The sequence below is a fragment of the Eufriesea mexicana genome, unplaced genomic scaffold (genome assembly GCF_001483705.2).
Source record: "Eufriesea mexicana isolate 0111107269 unplaced genomic scaffold, ASM148370v2 scaffold4744748127, whole genome shotgun sequence".
NCBI classification, from domain to species: Eukaryota; Metazoa; Arthropoda; class Insecta; order Hymenoptera; family Apidae; genus Eufriesea; species Eufriesea mexicana.
Window position 1 is genome coordinate 359,397 of NW_016907969.1, and position 21,208 is coordinate 380,604.

The window sequence follows — 21,208 nt, forward strand, 5'->3', positions numbered from 1 at the left end:
GTGCTCTCCAGCCAGTTGCAATTATAATCCTACCCCTTATTTTACCTTCCCATGCACGCATCCTTTTTTCCCCTAATTTTCCTCTCGCTTCCTTTCCTCCGACCTTCCTTCCTTCTCGACCCGCTATCGCGGTAACGGATAAAGCCGTTGAGCTGATTTCGAATTCTTTGCCGCGACAACAAAATCGTATTACATTCATTAAAGGCTGCGAGCCGACTAAGGACACAAAACACCGGAGAGGGTGGCGATGGGTCGGGGGTGGTGGGCCGGGATCGGTGTGCAAGCGCGAAAGGTATCGAGGAGGCCAGACTCTAACAGCGGTCCACTGCACCGGTGGAACAGCGAACCTCCTAACCGCGGTTTGTTACAAGAAGACACGATTTGCAACTGCAATTGCAAACGGAGCCAGCCCCGCCTTACCCTTCCCGACACCGCAGCGAGATCCTCGACGTGCCTGCGGTCCGCTCTCCTAGTCTAAATTTCGTCTACGTCTATCTAGCGATGGCGTCGACCCATCCCGTCCACTCATTCCGTCGAAACTTCCCGGTGCTTTCGCGATGCGTGCAAGCGATGTATCGCAGGTGGTATTTTCGACGTGTCCTTTACGATACTCCCACGGATGTGCACGCTACGCGTAGGTTTGTCTCGCGTAGGAGGTTCTTCTTTTCATCGGGTGAATCCTGTTCCTGAACTTTAACCTATCACAGAGGGAACGTAGGTGTAGAATATTCGGCGCTTTGCCCGAGTACAGTCGCAAAATGTATCTCTCGCGTTGATTACAGCGATCGTGGAATCGCGTAGGATCCGACTGTAACCGATATAAGCCGAGCTGCACTGTTTCCCATTAGTTCGACTCCAACGACCGAACGTTAGTCGCATCCCGTGGTTCGTTCCGCTTCGTTCCTTAGTGTAAAGACAAAAGACAGAATCCAGAGAAACAACCCCCTAGCCTGCCACCTCTCGCGTTCTCTGGTACGACTCTCACCCCTTTCGGTTAGCCGCTATCACAGCTATTACACCGTTTCCCGCATCAGCTCGCGATCGAAGGAAACCGATCAGGATAACGATCGACAGTGGTCCGAATGTATCGATAAGTCGACGCGAGGGTATTGGTCCCATCGCTAGCGGCGGTCGTAGCCGTGTTAGGCTAGAGCTCTTTAGGTATCCAGGGTGGGGTGAGATTGGGCGCAGAACCGGCGTCGGTAATGGTGACTACGTTGGCTGGTAGGTTCGGCGGGGTTAGCAGGGCCGAAGGGAAGGGCGGGGTGACGGCGGCTGCTCGCTGCGGGGGTGCACCGCAAGCTCGAAAGTTGGGAAAAAGCCAAGGAAGGGGTTGTGCTTCGAACGGAGACCCGGTCGAGGGCGCAAGCTCGAGGTTGTCCCTGTACCCTCCCACTCTGCCACGCGATAGGTGGAGCTTCCCTGGCCGCCAATACATGTCCCGGACCCGTGTACGCTACGTGCGTAACCCCAGTCAGTCCTTCCACGTCCGAAAACGCGCGCTCTACGCACCCGGTGCGAGTGAGCTTAGCGCGGGCTCTCCCTGCTCTCTCTGCCGCGCTGCGCTGCGCCCAGCGTAGCTGAACAGGTTCGCCCTTTTCCGCGATTCCACCGAGACGTGGTGCCGATTCGCCCTGGTATTCCAGACATCCCAGTTTTCCCAATTATTCGCCCCTTTCCGGCCACCATCCTTGCCCTTTTGCCTCGGCCTCGCTCCTCGTCGTGGCCCTTCGTCGTGACTTTTCTCACGAACCTCACGAACGCGTGGTTCACGAGGGAAACGGTGATGTTCCGGACCGATTGCGATGGATCCACGAGTCTCTTCTCGTCGGAGGATCTCTCTTTCGTTCTTGCTTCGAGCTTCGCTCCGCTTCTGTTTCTTCTGGTGACTTCGGTCTCACGGGGTTGAGAGTTTCTGGCGGGTTCTGCGTGCATTTTCTACCGCAGGCGCCACCACTGCTGCGCCAATCTCGCTCCTCTAGAACGACAAACTTCGTATCTTAGTCCGTTCCCAGTTGCTCCGGACGACGAGTACGGTGACTGACAGGCTGAAGCTCCGTTCCCGACGATTCCTACGAGTACAGACTGGACAGACGAACCGGGGCACAGTGAGAAACCGCGAAAGTGCGAGGTAATCGACGTGAGAAGGGACACTCCAGTGTATCCTCAGTGAATTTCTATTTCAGAGATGTTCAAGGACAGAACGGGAAAGAACCGAGGGAAAGTCTAATACCTTGTTCACGTATACCTCAGTGTGGTCGCGAGGACTGTTTTCCGAGTCGAATATTTCCTTGTAAATCGATAGATTGGAAAATGTCAGGCGAATTGCTCGAGAAATGACGAGTCGAGGATGAAATTGTGAGACGTCAGTCGATTTTCGGTAGAAAGGGATTACCGTCACAGGTGCATGGATAGGAACACACACGGTTACACGACAGATACACGAGTAATAAGCATCGGTGAAAACTAACGGGTCAGTGAAAGCGTGGAAAATGTGGGATATTTAATGGGATATCGAATGGGATGTCTAGCCCACGCGATTTCCTTTTTATCACCGAGCACATCGTGTTCGTGATACCTTCTACCTCTCGTCCAAGTGAAGCACGATCGTACAAAAGGCTACGAACATAGCAATAACTATAAATCGCGACGGTGTTTGAATGTTCGCGGAAGATGGCGCGTTCGGTTTGACCTAGCACGATCCATTTCTACTTTCCATCGGCTCGCATTGCGCAGAGGGTCGCAATTATCGAAAACATTGCTCGATAATGTCGCAACCATCGCTGCATGCACGTTCGAACGACGAACCTGCGTTCCGATAGCTCTCTTCCTGTCTCACCCTTGGTATTCATTAGACGACCGTCGATGCAATTAAAGATGCAGCGTGTGAATGAACTCTGACATGATCGCAGCGATGGCATTTTAATTGTTCGACCACTGCGCTGCGCGTTTCACTCTCTCTTCCTGTTTGCTGCACATGCCATTGCCATGTACGTGAAATATATTCCAGCCGCGAACCGTTCGTAATCGATCTACGCGAATTTCTTGTCTCTCCGAGTCCTCTAAATCGCCCCTGTTTCAGTCCCCTTTGACGTTGCTTAATTCTTCGACTAAAATGGAGTTCTGTTGCACGACTATCTAATTTTTTGCCGATAGACATTCCGCGAATCGCGAATATACTCTTTTTACGGGTATGTCGAGCTGGTAGGTAGCAAAGTATTTCCATTTGAAAAATAGTCACAGTTTCCACGCAATAGGACGTAAATTACAGACTGGATACGACGACGGGAAACCCGACGAGAAATTTAGGTTCGTTCTAGGCTGGATCGAAGGGAAGTATTTGTTGCTGATAGAAAGTACCGACGTATTTCGTGTGCTCTGCCGAGGTCGTATAGGCTGTACGGCATTTTTCCAAACCCGCCAGCGTGCACGGGAAAGGTGTGCCCGGTAGGCCGATGGCAAATTTCAGCTCAGTCGACGTTGTCTCGGTCAATAGCCAACACGTTCTTCAGGTCTCCGTTGCCTCTCGTTCACTTTTTCACCGAGTTTCTCTCGATCGATCGATTCGAGTGTTGGTACAACTCGCTTTGGTTAGTTTCTTCTCGCAATTACTGGCACACTCCGTTTCGCTCGATGTTGCGCACCACTTTCGTTTTCTTCGCTCTCCTAAATTTTTCCACCGAATTTTCAACGAACTTGGAGACATCCGCTACGGTGTCAGACTTTTCTCTCGTTTCGTATGGTATTAACGCGACTGTCGCGTGTTCGGGGTACATAAATAATCGTCGGGAAGCAGGTTCGCGATCGGTAAAGCACCCATCTTAAAACCTTTGTCTGAAACACGGTGTCGTTTCGCGGTTCCCGGGCGAAAGGTTTTCAAGGATCCTCGAGCGGCATGTCGTTCTAAAAAACAAAGATTTTCTGACCGCGACAGCTCGAAGCACGCGTGGAAAGGAGAGAAAGAGAGTGAGAGAGATAGAGAGAAAGGGAGAGAGTGAGTGTGCGAGAGAATAAAGGAGAGAGGAAACGAAAAAAAGAGCAAGATCCCCCCTATCGAGGAAACTCTCGCGAGGACCGTCGAGGCTTGACAGTGTTCCTTTCGAATTCCAGATCAAAAGTAAGTGCGCGCGTGTGGTTCATGTGTGTATACATGTGCCATCATCCGCGTGAGCGATAAGCGGGAGAGAAGAGGACTCGGGCCAACAGAAGCCGGAACCAAAAAATGGATGCGACGTCACTGCGATTCATTTCCGGACTGCTTTTGTTCGCCTACACCGCGTCACACACTAGTAAGTCATTTTGCTTAATAAAACTACCATTTTTCTTTCTCCACGCATGCGGATGTGTCTGTCTCTGTTGCGTTCCTGGCCCTTTGTGTCACGAAACGGCCCGCTTTCCGGAAGAGGCGACCACCTCCTGCGACCATTGTGTGTCGCTTCGATATATTCCGCGACCATGGATCGATGAATACGAAAATAACCGCGTTTCAGTAGTCCAGATTTAAGAGGGGGAGTTGAAAAGAAAATTGACCATCCTCTGATTCGAGAAACTTTGCTCTATCATCACCGGAGAGAGAAACTCCGCGTGGATCTAGTTAGTAGACGTTAGCTAAGTGAAAATTAACACTGGAACCAGCGCGTGTTAATCGTACATCTAAATTTCGTTTGTCGAACTAGACTCGTCATAGGCCGTTCATAATTACCGTCACAGAACTAATCACTTCTAGTTACTAGAAGTAACTATATCTAAGTTTCGCTGCTTTGGAAGTCGCGTAGCGTTAAGTACAAAGTTATTGCAGCAACGCGTCGCCATTTTTGTGAAGCAAACGCGATCCAGCGGAACCGTGGACTGCGTAACACGTGTTCATATCGCGGCTATGACATTGGATACGAATCGTGACACGATTCTCGATACTCGAGTCCGTTTTGTAAGCATTTCGATGAGCGCGTCGATTTTCGCTCGCTGGGAGCGTTCTTCGTTCCCGCCATGAGCCGTTCGGGCGAGATCGGGCGCGGTCGGGTGGACTCGGCTGCGATCGGGCAACCGATCATGGCGCGTTGCGCGCCGGTGGCGCGCTTCGATTAAACTGGCTGTCGTTAATTGTCGGGAATAACGTGCCGCGTATCGACGTCGTGGCGGTTATGGTAATTTCAAAACTTTGAGCGATTTAGAAGGTAAATTGCTAAGGGAAACGAGGACGTGGCACGGCGGACCGAGGCAACGGTGGAAAGACGGCAGCAAATGCGTCGCCGTAATTGCATAATGGCCCTGGTGTGTTCGCGTCGAGATACGAAGCCCTGGCCTGGTTTTTACTCGAGGACTTTCACTCCGCATCACTGGATCTTCCTCTCTCTCTCTTTCTCTCTCTCTCTCTCGCATCCTCTGTTCCCTTATTCGTCTCTCTCGGTTCGCCTCCCTTCGTGTTTCTCTTTCGCTCTTCCTTATTTTATTCCACGCTTCCTTTGTTATTCCCTCGCCATTTTATTCTCTCTGTCTGCCCGTTTTCATCTCCGTACTCCCGTCATGCCTCTCTCCGCGGCCCTCTGCCGTTTAGACGTATCGTTATTTTTATTTTTCCACCGCTCGCAGTTGCATAATTTCGTGTTTTAAGTCGAGAAGACTCGTGTCCGCCATTTGTCGAGTCTCCGTTCCGTTTCGAACGCTCGCGAGCCGCAACTCGCATCTCCGTCCGTTCCTAACCTCAATAAGCAGGTACGGCCCGTCGATACGAGACGTGGGAAGATTCGGAGGCGACACCCGGTATATAAGGAACCGGCGGTTACTCGGTATTAGTCGGTTTCGAGTACGAAATATTGTTTCTGAAGATCCCGCCGCTCAAATTGCCAGCATTTAGCGGCTTATCTGGATTATCGTTTCCCCATGCACGGTCCGAGGGAGCGTTTTCCGTGGGGTAAAAACGCGGCGCGTTACCGATGGAGCGCGCTTTTCGAAATTCCCTGTGTTTTCTCTCTGCGCACCGATTTTTCCTTTCCCCTTTCGTCTGCGAAGGATTAAACGGTGGAAAGGATTAGAGGCGTTTTTTCTCCTTTTTTTCTTTTCTTCCTTTTCTTTCTTTTCCCTCGTTTAATTCCTTCTCTCTATCTCTCTCTGTTTTCCTCCCTCGCCCTTCGGCCGCGGTCTCTACAACGGAAATAATTTCAGACGATGAGGAGCGTAAATTCAGCGTGGAAAAGAGAAAATAGGAAGAATTTGAAGATAAACTCGGGGCTGGTTTAATGAGTCGCGTTGAAACGGTATCGAAGGGACGTCGTTTTGTGGCCGTGCATCGATTCGCACTGGGATCGTTAATTGATTACAGAGCGCGATATTTGCTCTATTTCTTTGCGTACAGGCACACGCGGATGAACGTTTAACGTTTGACCTACTTTGCGGATAATTTGAAAGGCTTCTCACGCGTTCCAAGGTCAATCGTGCCCTCTCGAAATTTTACCTTGGGATTAGAACCGATCGGTTATTTATTCGCAGACGTTCCCGGGGATTGTACATATTTGTACGGTGGTAATTCGTCCGACGTGCACCTCCGTGTGTTTCGCCGCGATACAGCCTTCAGGGTTGATATCCCGAGTATAAATTACTTTCCATAGAAACGAGGAACGTTTTCGTAATAATATCTCATTTCTCGGTTAAAAGGGAACCATTTCCTCTCGAAATGAAATATTTTTCTCGAATTTCTCCTTGAAAATTCTCGTTAACGACCAACCAGCTACGCTCAAAGGCTCTTCTCGCTCCTTTCTTCGTCGCGAACTTGTAAGGTATATCGCGAGTATATACTTCATACCCTCGTAATGTCTAAAGCAACGACTGTGACCGTCATACGGGGCTGCTTGGTTCGTTACGTAAACGCGAAAAATTATTTCGTCGCTGAAACTCGCTTTTTCCCGTCTGCCAGACTCGATGAAAATCCCGCTGTTCTTCCGGGACACCTGGTACACGTCGGTACACAGGGAGATGGGACAGGATGCGCACATGTAGCTTCCAATAAAGCTCCGCTCAAGTGCTCGATCGGCACTCGACGAATCTCCAATCGGACAATACTCTCATGGTACGTCCATCTGAAATAACCCATAAGGTCTCTCGAGTGTGCGTCTATATAGGGAGCGGTAAAGCCTCGTGGCACGGTTACGAGTATCCGTTGTACAAGTAGCGAAGCTACGGTTTTTATCTTCTTTGCCAGGGATTACTTCCGGGTCAGCAGCCAAGCCCGATTGTGTTCGCTCCACAAGCTTACAGATTACCGGACACACTCGTCTCGCGGTAACGCGATGCGTATCGCGTGTAATCCGCCGATTCTCCGGACACACGCATCCGCTTTTCCTTCCTTTCAATTTTTTTCCACCCCTTTCCCGAGTTTCCGTCACTTCCGCGAGGAGGTAAGTCGATAAACGAGCGAGCGCAGAGAATATTCCATACGAGAGGCTCCATGGGTATTATTTCGAGTCGATAGTCGCGGAAACGACTTTGTACTTGGCGAAAATACGAATTCGTTTAGTACCGTTCGTTTGGAATATCGGATTGCATCTCGGCATGCTTCGCGATAGGTTCACGATGGGATCGGGATGTTAGGGGAAATACGTGGATGTCTAAACGTTCCAAACCGAAGGATTCGGTACGAGGGGTGTGCGTGAGATTCGCGTAGATGGGAACCGGGAACGAGAACAGAATCGGACACGGTGATTGCGAGGTTACGCGACCGTTCGTTGCAAAAGTAATCGAGCTATTTTTTTTCCCTTTTTTTTTTTTATCTTGCTTTCCCGTGGGATTACTTCCGGTTCAACGAGTTCCGCTCAGTCGGGTTCAATCTCCGTACTCTGTGTCAGATTACAGAGTACTCGCCGTAGTAACATCTATAGTAACACGTGTGTAGTATGTAAACTCGGGGTACGCGTGCGCGTCTATGGACCAGTCGCCCATATGCATAAAGCGGGTGCATATACCGGTGGAAAAACGCCCACGTTCGTGTGCGTTCGATGCATATCAGGGCCGTGCGATCTTTATTCCCTTTCTTCGATCGAGATCGTATCGCGACTACGAATCCTTTCGATTCCATCGGTTATTATTCTACGCGAAACGCATGTCGGTATCGAGCTCGTGGAGTATTTTAATTCAGGATACGCCATATCTAAAGCATACTACTTTCTGATTAAATTTCCTCGTAAAGGAGGAGGGGTGCAGCGATTCGCGATTTCGAATCTAAGAAATTTTAATATGGAGATATTTTAATAATATTTTATACAAGAAAATTGCGTATTCAACGTTCTTGCTTTGAAATTGGCAATTTAACCAGCTTTGGTAGGCAGAAAATAATTTTGATTTTTATTTCGATCGTAGTCAGAAATTGTACCGATCATCCTCAATACTGGACCTAGCATGATTGGTGAAATGACTAACGAATGAAATAAAGAACGAAGAAGATTCTTAAAAAAATTGGGAAATTGATTATTCACGTGGACAAGTGATCAAATGCGATGACGTTAAATTGAAATAGTCATTTAAATCGTGGTTAGGTTAGGTTTAGTGTTAAACACATATCGCGACATACTGGACAGACCAAAGTTACTAACAATACTTAAATTAAAAAATAAATGTCATATTTAAATGCTAACTTTCCGTACCATTATCTCTCGTCTCTCTGACATTATACAACAGGCATTGGTTGCATCGTTCTCATAACCTAAATGGACAGATCACTGCCCAGTGCCGCGCTCAACGTATTAATATATATTAGTAACTGTTTAAAAATAAGGAAAGGAAAAAAGGGGGAAAAAGGTCCTTTTCATTCGATCGTCGAAACGAGAATGAACCGTGGAGCGCGGCGCCGGGCACCCTGAAACTTAAGTAGCTCCCACCAAGGTGTCCAGGGTGGGGGCATCGTTTCGACGCTGTGTCCCCTCCGCGACGCCCGACAGTAGTATGGGGGGCGTCGTTCCAGCGCTCAGACAGCGACGTCCCCACCGTGACGCGTAGCAAAGAGCGCCTCACCGTCCCGACGCCACTGTGGAAGTGGAATAGGTCAGCCGGATGTTCCGAATCAACCGTATAGATACTATTATTTCTATACATTTTCAAACTTTCCATTCTCCTGCGTCCTCGTATCCATTATCTACCCCCTGTGAAATTGTTAACGCGTAGGGTACACAAGAACGTCCACCTTCGAATTTAATATTTCGTTGAAGCATACGAAATTTTACTCTAAAATTGGTGGATTTTGAAGTCTTTAGTTTCCCATTTATCCGATGGCCTGGTTAAAATTAATATTCGATGCATACAAATTTGTTTCACGTGTCTGTGTAGGTTTTACGAGAGAGGGTTTAAGAGTGTAAAATTTATAGGATGTAGGATATTTATTCGTCTTCTAAGCACATCGACGTGTTACAGGAGGTTTCTATATTCCTCTGCAACATCGTACGTCGTGTAATTTTCCTCGCATGCGAGCCTGATTTGCATGCACCGACGTAATCGCGCGTCCCTTTTTCCCCTGGTCTATACGCGATAACTAAAATGCAACGTCGTGTCGTGGAACGCATCCATTACCGGAAATCATTGTCTGCAAGTTGTAACGAAATTTCGACATCATTTCCTACGTTTCCAGGTTCCGCGCATTACGAGATGGGTTGCATACATGTAAATCGGAACACGTAGTGGAATTGTCGCGAAACATTACGTAAAACCGAATACAACCCGCGAAATCGTTGTTTCGTTCCAGCGTCAAGTCTATCCAAAGAAGAATTTCAGTGACAATTTTTTACAAAACTGCTACGAAAATGGAACGCGTACAATCGGTTTGTCTGACCATGAGATAAGTCATAAACGGTCTCTGGTACATTAAGAATGAGAATATTCGTAAGAACCTAATTTATAGATAAATAACCACTGCAATCAAACGTTACTCGATAAACTAATTCCAAACCAGTTGAGAAGAAAACACTTTACATATCTTATTTTGTGATCAGTATACTAGGATACCTGTGCATACTGAAATCATAGCCATGAAATTTAATTAGTACTCTTTCACACTGTTGGAACGAGTCGAATACTACTCGTTATATATATTTACTCACTCATCTAGACAGATTACAAATAAAAACATGGAGATTTAAACAGAGAAGATGAATTATAACCTTGTAGCAATTGCTATACCTTGACACGAATGAATCGAATAACTGGCATCCCGCAGTCGTTACTAGAGAATCTTGGAATTCAAGATGGCGTCGTTCCTCGTTCGTGATCTGCATTACGTTCCAAATTATAACCTGCACAGAAGCTGACATAACCTGGCGTATTACTCGATTCTCTGTGAACCTTCTTAATATGTCCCTGGTACCTAAATTTACGGCGTAGACGCTAATTCTAGCGCTGAAAGACCGAGAGGTCCCAGCTATGCACCCCCGAGATCGAGCGGATTCACAGAGGTCCGTAATTAAAATTTAATGGCAACCAAAGGCAAGCGTGCAATCGAAGATAGAGGATCACATGTGCACGTGCACGCAGCGACAGGCTACTCGGAGTAATTGGAGTCGGTAACGGGTGTACATTTAATGCGTGTGTACTTGTTGCTTGTTCGCCAGATGTGCGGCTCCCAGCGGAGCCGGCTACGCGATGGCTTCGAAACGACGAGTAGATGGCGACCACCCTAAAAGTTAGCGGTTCGGTGTTAATAGATGTAAACGATCAATCGGAGACTCGAGCCAAAGGGACTTCTCAGTCGGTCATATCTGTAATCGATTAACAGTCCCACCTGTGGCCGCAATAGCGCGATATTAATTGACGATCGAAATTACGAGCAAGCATTTCGTGCCATATGGGATAAAACTGGAATTTTTAGCTCCACTCTTTTTCTTTCCACTGCAGTCGAACCTCGATAACTCGAAAGAGAAAAATCGACATACTTGATATACCGAAACTTTCTACTTCGGTTCATATGTAACCTAAACTGTGGAATGATTAGGGAGATGTAAGAAGATAGCGTTGAGTAGAAAGTTTCAGATGTGACATGTCCCCACTATAACAGTAGCTGGTTCATACACTCCTTTCTTACATCTTCGTACTGTTTCTCAATCTCCTACCTTTTCTCTTCCTCCAAACTCATTCTCTCTTCCTGAATCAATCACTTCACGCAAGCTCTCAACACACAATCTCATCCCATGTCGCCATGTATCCCAGATCTCCAAGCACATTCCTAGAATCACTCACTCGAAATGGACACCCTAGCATAAACATTCGTCCCACTCGATTCACACACCCACATAAAGACTTTCATTCCCACACTATAGAATGATTAGCAGCGATAAAATCCGACTTATAGAGGATTGACTATTCTGACTGTTCTAAATTCTAGTTAGAGGGTAAACAAAATATATGTAGCGACCATCATTCTCACCCTTGCTAATAGATGTCTTCCAACTTCAAGGAGGTTCGAGGACTTTCTCGCAAGTCCTCGCAAAACCTCCGCTTCCTATATATATAACTTCCCGAGTTTGCAATAATATCCGGGTCTAAGATAGGGCCTGCTAGGCAGTCTTACAGATGAATCCACTATCAGGCCCAGGACGTAACGCACCCCTTCCTTTTCCTTTCGTCCCTTCTAGCACCACTGCCACATCCAGGATACCTGCTGACCAGCCCGACTTCAACAACCATGGGGGAGGACCCCCTACATATATATGGCAAACAGTTCGAATTAAAATAAGTATTATATCCCGATTTGTAGAATTTTTCTCACCAAAGTAGAAGGGGATGAACGCAATATTCGTCTTACAGAGTTTCTCCAGTTAAAGGGGTTCGACTGTATCTCTGCGTCATATCCTGGCCCCCCGTTGCTCGATTAGAAAAAGTTCAATTCCACTGTTGGATTAGTCTGGCGCATTAACCGGTGGCCGATATAAAACGTTCGGTTTGCATTGTCAGGCGCTACAACCCCTGTACCTTAATCTATCCGCAATCAAATGATCACCCATCTCCCCTAGGGATCCCTTTTCTTCTTTCATACTATTTTCTTATCGACTCCTCCGGGGAGAGGATAACCTGGAATTGCATCGTAGCTGTGCTTATCCGGCAGCAAAGCGAAATGAAAGCCCGAAGTCAAAGAGCGCGGACGTATCAGGGAAACAATTTAACTAATGGAACGGTATTGCCCGTAGAAATCTATGATCGCGCCTATGTGCACACCCGGACCTTTTTGTGCCACATTATCCGCGTCTTTCGGTCCCCGTGTCAGTCGTTCTTGCTATCGCTGCTCGATTCCAATTTCTCTGGATAGAATCGATTGATATCGGCCAACGCCAGGCCAAGAGAAAGATGTTGTCTCGCGGAGGTGTGCACTCGAATTCGGGATTAATCTCGATAGCCAGCAGGATCGTATATCTTTTACGTCCCCGCGACTGCACGTCTTCGGACAATTTCTCCATTCCACGTCTGAAAGTCTCTTTTCAGTGGACGTATTTAGCTTTCTCCCACGTGTACAGCGGGTGAAATGGCAATTAAATAAACAGCAAGGTCGCATTTGATCGGAGTTAGGTATAATTTGCACGGCTTCGGGGTGCATAATCTGTTATTAGATGAACAGCTGACACGTGCTCTGACATAGTCATTATCAACCGGTCTCCTATGTTCCTCGTTGTAACAGTTGTACCTCCCTCTCTGTACCTGTAATTCTATGCACGTATCGTTAAACGAACTCGTTCTCAAATATATCCATAATATTTGATAAAATTCTCATATTCATGGGGATTCGTTCCAAGATCTCTGTTGCTTTACATATACCGGGCACAGTTTATCAATGGTAGTAACTAACAACAAAGTAACGATACAAGAATATATTTTCCACGTAATTTGGATTGTATCTAGATATCGGTATTTCTCGAGTATTTTTCGTTTAGGTTCGATTTAGACAGAGGAAAATTCCACTGTTAGTTCCATTTTTAATTTCGCTTTTTCCAACTGCGATCCGGGCTACGAGGAACGGATACGATACGGAGGTCTTGCTGTAATATTTGTCCACGTCTCCTTTCATTTCAAATTCAAATATAAATAAAATGAAAATCGCAGGCTGCACTTTGATTGTCGGTATCGAGTACAGCGGGCTCTCTTGGAACAGTGGAATATGAGGCGGTGGAAATCGTGGTCGAAATTGGCGTCCAAATATTCCGATATCGATGGCACAGTGATCAGGTCGGCCGAAGGGGACGATATTACAGTGGCGTGTCTCTGGTCCGTGTTTGAGTTCCACTGCGATATGAATGTCTCCCCATGGGGGTGTCGTCGCATATCGATTGGAATGAGGTGCTAGCTACGCGTGCATGTATGTACCTATGTATGTACGTCCCGTTTCAAGCGGCCCTACGTCGTAACGCGAATTTCGTGGGAACTAGCTTCGAAACGAAGGGAGTCGACCGTGAATCGCGTCCTGGCCGATGACACGGTCACCATCGCTTCTCCGCGATAATGGTGTCAGCCTGAAACATTTGTCACGTGCTCGCATTAGGCCATGTCGTGCGTCCTGAACACGCGAGTCACGAAGCGTCGACGTCCGGCCACGTTGCGATCGTTAAGATGCGATTTCGCTCGCTTTCATAACCGACCGATGAGAAAATCTGCTAAATCCGAAGATTTCTTTTTTAAATAACGCGTCGAGTCCATGGACGGCTAAGTAGAACCGTGGTCGCATTACCTGTCCAGCCTGCATTACGTGTCCCTTATACCAGGGAATCGCTCAAAAGACCATCCGCGATGGGATCTGAAAGATAGAGTTCCCTTCCCGAGTGCTGGCCTAAGCCGGCTTTTAACGAGCAGTTACTCGATCCAAGATAGCGTTCCCTTTATTACACCGAATAAATAATCGTAACCGGCAGCGAGCTTCGATCATCGAAACACAGGAATACGAGAACATGGCGCGGAAGAAGCGGACAAATGGAATCGACGATGTGGATGAAGCGAGGAAACGTTCCATCTGCGAGGGTTCTTTAAGCCGTGCCTTTATTTCGTACACAGGTCGTGTTTGTCGAGCACCTTGAGCCCCGGAGACAGTCAACCTGGCACGAGTTCTATTTCCCTGGAATCCCGCTTCTTTTCAGCGGCAAGTTAACCCGGGACAAAGGTGTGCCGTGATGTTTTCGCCACTCGAACACGACGACGTATCGAAAGGCGTGAAAGTACTCGGAGACCGCTGCACCCGTTAGAGCAAACGAGGTGCGAGGAATCGAGGTGTATCCTGACTACGGAGCGAGTCGCACAGTCAGTTCGATATTGCCAAGAGGGAGTTGGAGGGTGGTCTTAATGCATTTGTCGAGGTAGCTATGGTACGCATCACCAGGCACCCTTTCTGCAAGCTCAGCATGCTCTCTCTCCCTTCGCTCCCTTTCTCTTCAGCCCTTTCTTCTCCTCGCTTCTTCTTCCTCTTCTCTTTTTATCTCCCGATCCCTTGTCCTTCTCTCTTCTTCTCTCTCGTCTTCCTCAAATCGATGTCGACTCTCCGCATCTATCTTTCCTTCCGTCCTTCGGTTCATCTGACTCTTTCTTCGTCCCCTTTCTTCCCCTTTTTACCATTATTTATGCTTCCACCTGGGTCTATCTCTTTCTCGCGATATTTCTCCAGTGCGACCAGACTTTCCGACACGTTCGAGACCTTCCCGCGACGTCTTCTTCTCGACTAGAGTCCTCGGAGCTTACCTGTCCCTGTATTTCCCTCTTCCTCTCCCGTTCGCGTCTCTCGCGCTCCCCTCTCCCGGGAGTATAATGGCTCTAAAACGAAGAGAGCGACCCCTTGGCTTTAATCTCTTAACGGGCAAACGACAAAAAAATATCATTCGTATTCTTCTTCGGAGACGGACAGAGGCTGTCTGGCCCGATCAATTAAGAGATTGCCTTGTCTACGACAATTATCCGGATTACCCGGAGTATATCAGCGCGTTCTTGCAGACTAATATCTTTGTACGCGCGGACGCTGTTACTCGGACGAAAAATTAAATTTTCATCGCGGTACGTACAAGTTACCCGAGACGACTCGACATCTGAAAATAAATCAAAATGGAGGAATAACGTTTCTCTTTTTGAATCTTCGTTTTCGAGAAAATGGACTTTGGAAATTCACGGGTGGACGAAACGTCGAGCTTCGACTCTATGGATTCAAACGATTTTCTTTTTCGGTGTCTCAAGGAATTTAATATTTTTCGTCGTTCTATCATTCGAGATGCTGTACGGTGAAGGTTCAGTCTACGGTGAAATTCGTAGCTTCATAGCTGGAATAAAAACACAATCGTCCCTCGAATGTCGAACCTGGATTTTCTCCTAAACGAACCCTCGAACGAAAAAATGTCTGTTTTCCGTCCCGACTTACTTTTACGCGTAGAATTACTTCCTGTCGGTTGTACCACTCGTACGAGTGGACCTATTCCTCTCGTTTCTAACGAACGCGCTCGTTCTCGAGGATGGTCCTCGCGCATTTAAATCGGGAAGCGCGTAAAACCCCTAATTCGCTGTTGGAGGATTTTTTAATCGTATCGGGGTAACTGGGAGTCGAAGGAAAGCGAATTTGTAAGATCTCGAGGCAGTGCTATGAATATTTACGCGAGCGAGGTACATGGAAGTATTGGAATAGTTTTGAGAAGGTCGAGAGGAAAGATCGGCGTCGTCTGGTGTCTAAGTCGAGGGACAAACAAATGGCAGTGGAGTAATCGAATGTCGCGCAGGGTCGTTGGACGTCCGGTTGTTTCGTCTTTCGAATGCGACGCCTCCGGTTCTCCGGTTTCGTTACTTTCAAATTCTCAGCGAGCGTCGCAGGCGTCGCGGCTCTTCTCGGTCGGGAGCACTTAGAAAATCGATAAGCCCTGGCTCGCTTGATCCGCCGCTGGCTGCTGCCAGGCCATATCTTGATTAAAATCAGTGCCGCCCGGCACTCTCCTTTCTTCACCCTTCTCGCCAAGATCCAGCCCTTCGCCCGGCGATGAATCCGGTTAGTCTCGTTAACGTCTTAAGTCACCGGCTCCTCCAGCCACCTTCTCTTTCTCTCACCCAGCCTCCTTCCTTCGCGCCACTTTCTCCTCTCGAGGACAATGGAACATCGAGCTTTCTCAAAAACTTGCACCGCCACTTCTGCTCTAACGCGTGCCCGATAAAATCGCTCCTCGGCCTTGATTAAACGGAAGTGCCCCGAGAGCGTACACTTTGTCATTAGGATCATTGCCTCCGACCATCTCGGCGTCCGCTTGTCACGTCCCACGATTTTCCTTTCTATGGCATTTCTACTCGGTTTGCTACCGACTCAGTTTGCAGCTAACTTTGCCTGACATTTCTAATTAATTGCTCTTTCTTTCGCGTCGTTTTATTTCGCCGATTTATTCGGCCAACGGAAGGAACTTCTGTTGGAGATCGATTTAAACGACTGCGAGATCTTTCGTCTTCGACGAGCAGCGTGAAAAGGCGTCGAAGCGTGACTCGTTTCGATCAAAGATGTCTGCTCGAAAGGGACAAGTTTTTCTATAGTTTATTGCTCTTTCGGGGTTCTATACGAAGACGAAAATCGGCGAGCATTCTTATCGAGATCGGAGATGGAAGTCTGTTTGTCATCTTCATTGAAAGGGTTCCAGAAATAATTCGCCGCAGATAACTTTTTCACTTTTTTCATCAGTTAATTCGCAATTTCTTTCAGAAAACATTAGGTAAATCCCTTTATATCTTTGATCAAGTTAACACGAAAATCGGTGAGCATTCTCAACGAGATCTGGGATAGACGTGTCTGTTTACCTCTTCATCGACTGTCGAAAGGGTTTCGGAAATAATTCGACGCAGATAACTTTTTTACTTTTTTCTCCAGTTAATTTACAATCTGATTCAGAAAATATTAGATAAATCGTTTTGTCGCTTTGATTAAGTTAACACTAAAGTGCTCTCCTAATCGATCGTGCCTGAATGTGGGCAAGTTAGACCATTCTCACAATGTTAGACTATTTTGGTGTGTTTTATGCAGCCTTCTCATGATATTCGTTTTAAATAGGTTGTCTACCAGATTGTAGGTGTTCGTTTCCCTCTTTTTCCTAGTTAATTTACAATTTGTCTCAGAAAACGTTAGATAAATGCCTTTATAGCTTCAATTAAGTTAACACGAAAGTGCTCTCCTAATGGATCATACCTGGGTCTGAGTTGCACTGTTTTCATGACGTTAGATTATTTGAGCGTGTTTCATGCAATCTTTTCTTAATATTTCAATTGTTTAGGCATTCGTCTAGTCGTGTCTTGTATCTTTTCGAGAAGTTCCCAATTTTTCCGTGTACCCTTTTAATTCCTAGATCACTTCGTAACCAGCAATCGCAAGAATCTCTGAAACCACTTGGCCATCGACCCAAGTAGTCGATATTACGACATTTTCCAGTCGTTTTCCACGATCTCACGGTGTCTCGCGTGTTACCGAACGAGAGTGAAAGTACACGCGTCTGACCGGCAAGTAACGCGGCTTGCGTGTAAAATCGGACCGCGATCGTTTTTCGTGGTCCGGCTATCCGGTGTTGTTCCAGTGGGTCAAATCGGTCCCACGAAACGGGCGAGTCGTTACAAAATCATCGAGAACATTTTCTCCCGGCACAGCGTCGCGGTGGGAGCCGCGTAATCGCGTGCTAATCGAAACTTCGAATTAAAATTCATCGCGACGCGCGCGATTGCGCGATAAACGGAGCTGTTAACGCGTAACGCTCGGCGCGATAAAACCAGCAGGCGATTAAATAAATCTCCTCGTCGGACCAACAGCGGATGACCTTATACCGGACAAGTTGGCTCGTTATCCTCGAACAGAACGATGCACCGCTCGCATCCGGCTTCCTGCGAGATTACAAGCCCCCGTGGTACGTGAAAAACGAAACGGGATCGGTTTACGGTTTTTTCTTCCAGTTCGCATAATTATACGACAACGGTGCACGAGACTCGTCTGTTTCGCGACGGAACAAAGAAGCATTGGTTGCTAATTGATTCCCCAATTAGGTTATACCTCGCACGAAAACGGATATGTTTTTTGCCAGGCTGATTATCGGATAGCAAACCGTATCTCTGGCTCGTGGCGGAATTGCAGGCAGCACGAAGGATGATTTCGCAGCGGTAATTTACGATTTTAAATAAATACGTCGCCGCGAGCTGCTCGGAGCAGCGGAGATCGAGCGGAGAGCGCGAGCTGCTGAAGGCGCGACGCGGCTTCTTTAAGAGCCGAGGTAACAAGAGAATTTCTCAAGACTTTTCTCGTTAAATGCCTGCCCGGAGGCACGTAAAGGCGAGCGAAGCCGTAAAAACAGGCGGGTTCTCGCGGCGAGTAAAAAACATTTGCTTTTAATTAATTAGCTGGAAGTTGGAGCGAGGAACGTAGTAAAAGCTGCCTCTCCCGAACCTAACCTCGAATTCCCATCATCGACGATCGGTTAGGCGAAAGTAACTGCGGGATAACGGCCGCGATCTCGATTGCAGCCGCCATTCTGCTCGATGGCCGAAAGAAAGAGATCCCCCGCTTGGTCCTTTAATTTCGTGGTCGTTCGCGGTACGTCGCGCGAACGGGATCGCACGACGGGCCAAGATAACGAGTGAATTTTTTACGACTATCCTCATTAAACGAGTGCCCGGAGGCGAACGGTGGATCCGTTGAATCCGATCGAAAGAGCAAAGACCATCGGCGCCAGAAGGTAACGAACCCTGACGCTCGCAGCCAGCCAGCCGGCTGCAATTGTGTATTTGGAGCACATGCAATATGCTTTGTGCCACGCTGCCCCGAGGCTAGGGTATTCCCCGCAGTGGCCCATGGAGTCGGAGCTATAAGACCGACGTGTGGCGTGCAAGAGAGAGACTGCTCCAAGAACCTATGCACGATTCGGAGCCTCATCGACGCGGATGCGGACGGAGCAGGGTCAGGATGCACAGAAGGGAAGGACGAAGGGAAAAAGCGCGGCTAGGCGATGTTTACTCGGCTCAAATGTTGACCGTACTCCCTTCGCCACTCTGCCATCGTATCCTGCTTTCAGACGAACCTCTCAGAGTATATAGTCGCGAGCCCCTCCAAGGTGCCGGTCACGGTTTACGATCCGGCGTATCTTCTGGTAAGAACGATACACGATTCACCCGTGTATCGGTCCAAGACCGTGAAACAGACAGACCTGTTGGAAGGCACAACAGTTTGACCTCGGGCGAACCTTCTCTAGTCGCCATACTCGTCGAGGACAATTTTAGACTATTTTTGTCACTCGCACGTACGACGTGGAGACTCTACAAGAATGGGGTTGCACCGAGAGACGATCAGGCGAGTGAACGGACGCGAAGAAGCGACGCACCCCGTCCCCGTGTTTAAAGTAGCACCCCGACTTTGGCGAAGCGTCGTCGCATTGCGTTAATTCGTCTCGGTGATTATGGATCCATTAGCGTGGCAGCCAACAAATAGCACGGTACAATCCAATAACCGTCGCGGCCCATAATAAAAGGGGAGGCAGTTTAAGCACCAGTCGGGGGTAGTTTAGGTGGAGGCGCGTAGACACGCACCTACATACCCTCTCTCTGACTGTGATCGTGCGTGAGCTCGTGTTTACTGGTAGATATTCCATCCACCCCGCTTCTCTCTATCCCAAGTCGTTCGTACACTCCACCCCGCGTCCCTTTCTTTTTCCACGTCCCTCTTCTTCCCTCTCCTCCCTTTTCTCTTCACGAGCTTCGTCCCTCCACGCGTCCACGCCGATCCGGATACCCGATTTCGTACGAGTCGCTGCAGAGAGGGGTGACATCCCCCAATACCGAGTAGATAGCGATCACTGCGTTCATTGTCGCATCACCATAATATCCCGCTGTACCGATGGGGCGTAGGGACTGTGTTGACGAAGACGACGACGACGAAGAGGACGGCTGGAGAAGAACGGTCGCCGGAAGCTCGTCGTTCACCAATACAACCGCGAGCGAACGGGGTGAACGAGGACGAAGGGTGGACTAAAAGCCTCGAGTCTGCGTTTCGGTTGAACACCAACGTACCAGCGACGCGTTAATTATCTCGCTGGTGGTGGTGTTCTCGCACGGAACAAAAATCACGGACGGCCAAGTCGATCGTTCAATGGGAATTAATTGGAGACGGAGCTTGATCTGATCGCGGTGAAGCTTCGTACGTATGAACGTGCTTCTATGTCGCTGCCGAACTATCGCGAACAAGTTGACACGGCACGAAAGTAGAATTTAATCACGGCCCCCGGTTATTCGAAGGGACAGCGAAACGCGTGGTCGCGTCGGTTGACATTCGATATTTAATTCGTGCGAACGTCCATTTCGGATATCAGAAATCGCATTAATACCGAGCTATTACAGCGCGCGGAAGATGAAGAGTAACGATAATGAATATGGTATTGGTGGACAAATGGATTTAATGGGATATAATGGGAAGACTCTGTTTTCCAATCAGCGCAACAGATCGATGCCTGATGGCGTAGTTTGGCCGGGGCGGATCGAACGGAAATATCGATGATAAATAATCAGCGTCGTTTTTCAGGATCGAATTCCATTATTTAAAATATCAAACTGTTTATTGCCTTTTGATGCGGGTTCATGCGCGACGGCGGCGATTTATCCGGTTGTTAAAAATATACGTACACACGCGAGGGGGTGTGCGCGTATGCCCTAAATCCAAAATTCCGATCGAACCATTAAGCCGATTGCCACGAGATTTGAAGGGAAATTCATGCATTCGGCGCGCATGGAATAAGAAGATTTGCAGAGTATCGGTTTTTCGGCCTAAAAAATATCAGCGACCGAAACCTGCCACTGGCTCTAGCCGAATAGTTTACCAAACTCTGCGCATCGAACGCGGCATAACAACGGTAGACGCATTTCAAAACTGAAAAACATTTTCAGGCCGCGTATTGTGTCGGAAGCACCGTTCGATAATGCATCCACGTCCACTGAGATTTCTAAGTGGTCTACGGGATCGATAGATCAACGACCTAAACGATCGTGACACGGCAGGTATTTCGTGCCTATAGCGATGCATGCTAATTTGTAAATTCCATCGACTTTGTCGGATGATCTATCGCCGTTCAAGATCGACATCATAGCATCGCGTCAGACTGCGTGACGCCGCCTGGCATGCCATTTCATGTGTACGTATGACAGAGACGCCTCGAATGGACGCCGAATAGCGTCTATTCTTCGCCTACGCTTCGGAGGAAGTCCATTGCCGTGGGTGTCCTCTTTC

General features: G+C 48.0%; 1 protein-coding gene across 1 annotated transcript in view; it reads left to right on the top strand.

Moving 5' to 3' along the window:
* LOC108550025 (protein Skeletor, isoforms B/C) overlaps positions 1-21,208 on the top strand; it is a 56,762-nt gene that overhangs the window by 15,512 nt on the left and 20,042 nt on the right. Inside the window, exon 2 of the mRNA XM_017903622.1 lies at positions 4,111-4,289. Within this exon, the coding sequence (XP_017759111.1) occupies positions 4,223-4,289 (67 nt within the window). The 5' untranslated portion in view covers positions 4,111-4,222. The remainder of the gene's footprint in view (positions 1-4,110; positions 4,290-21,208) is intronic.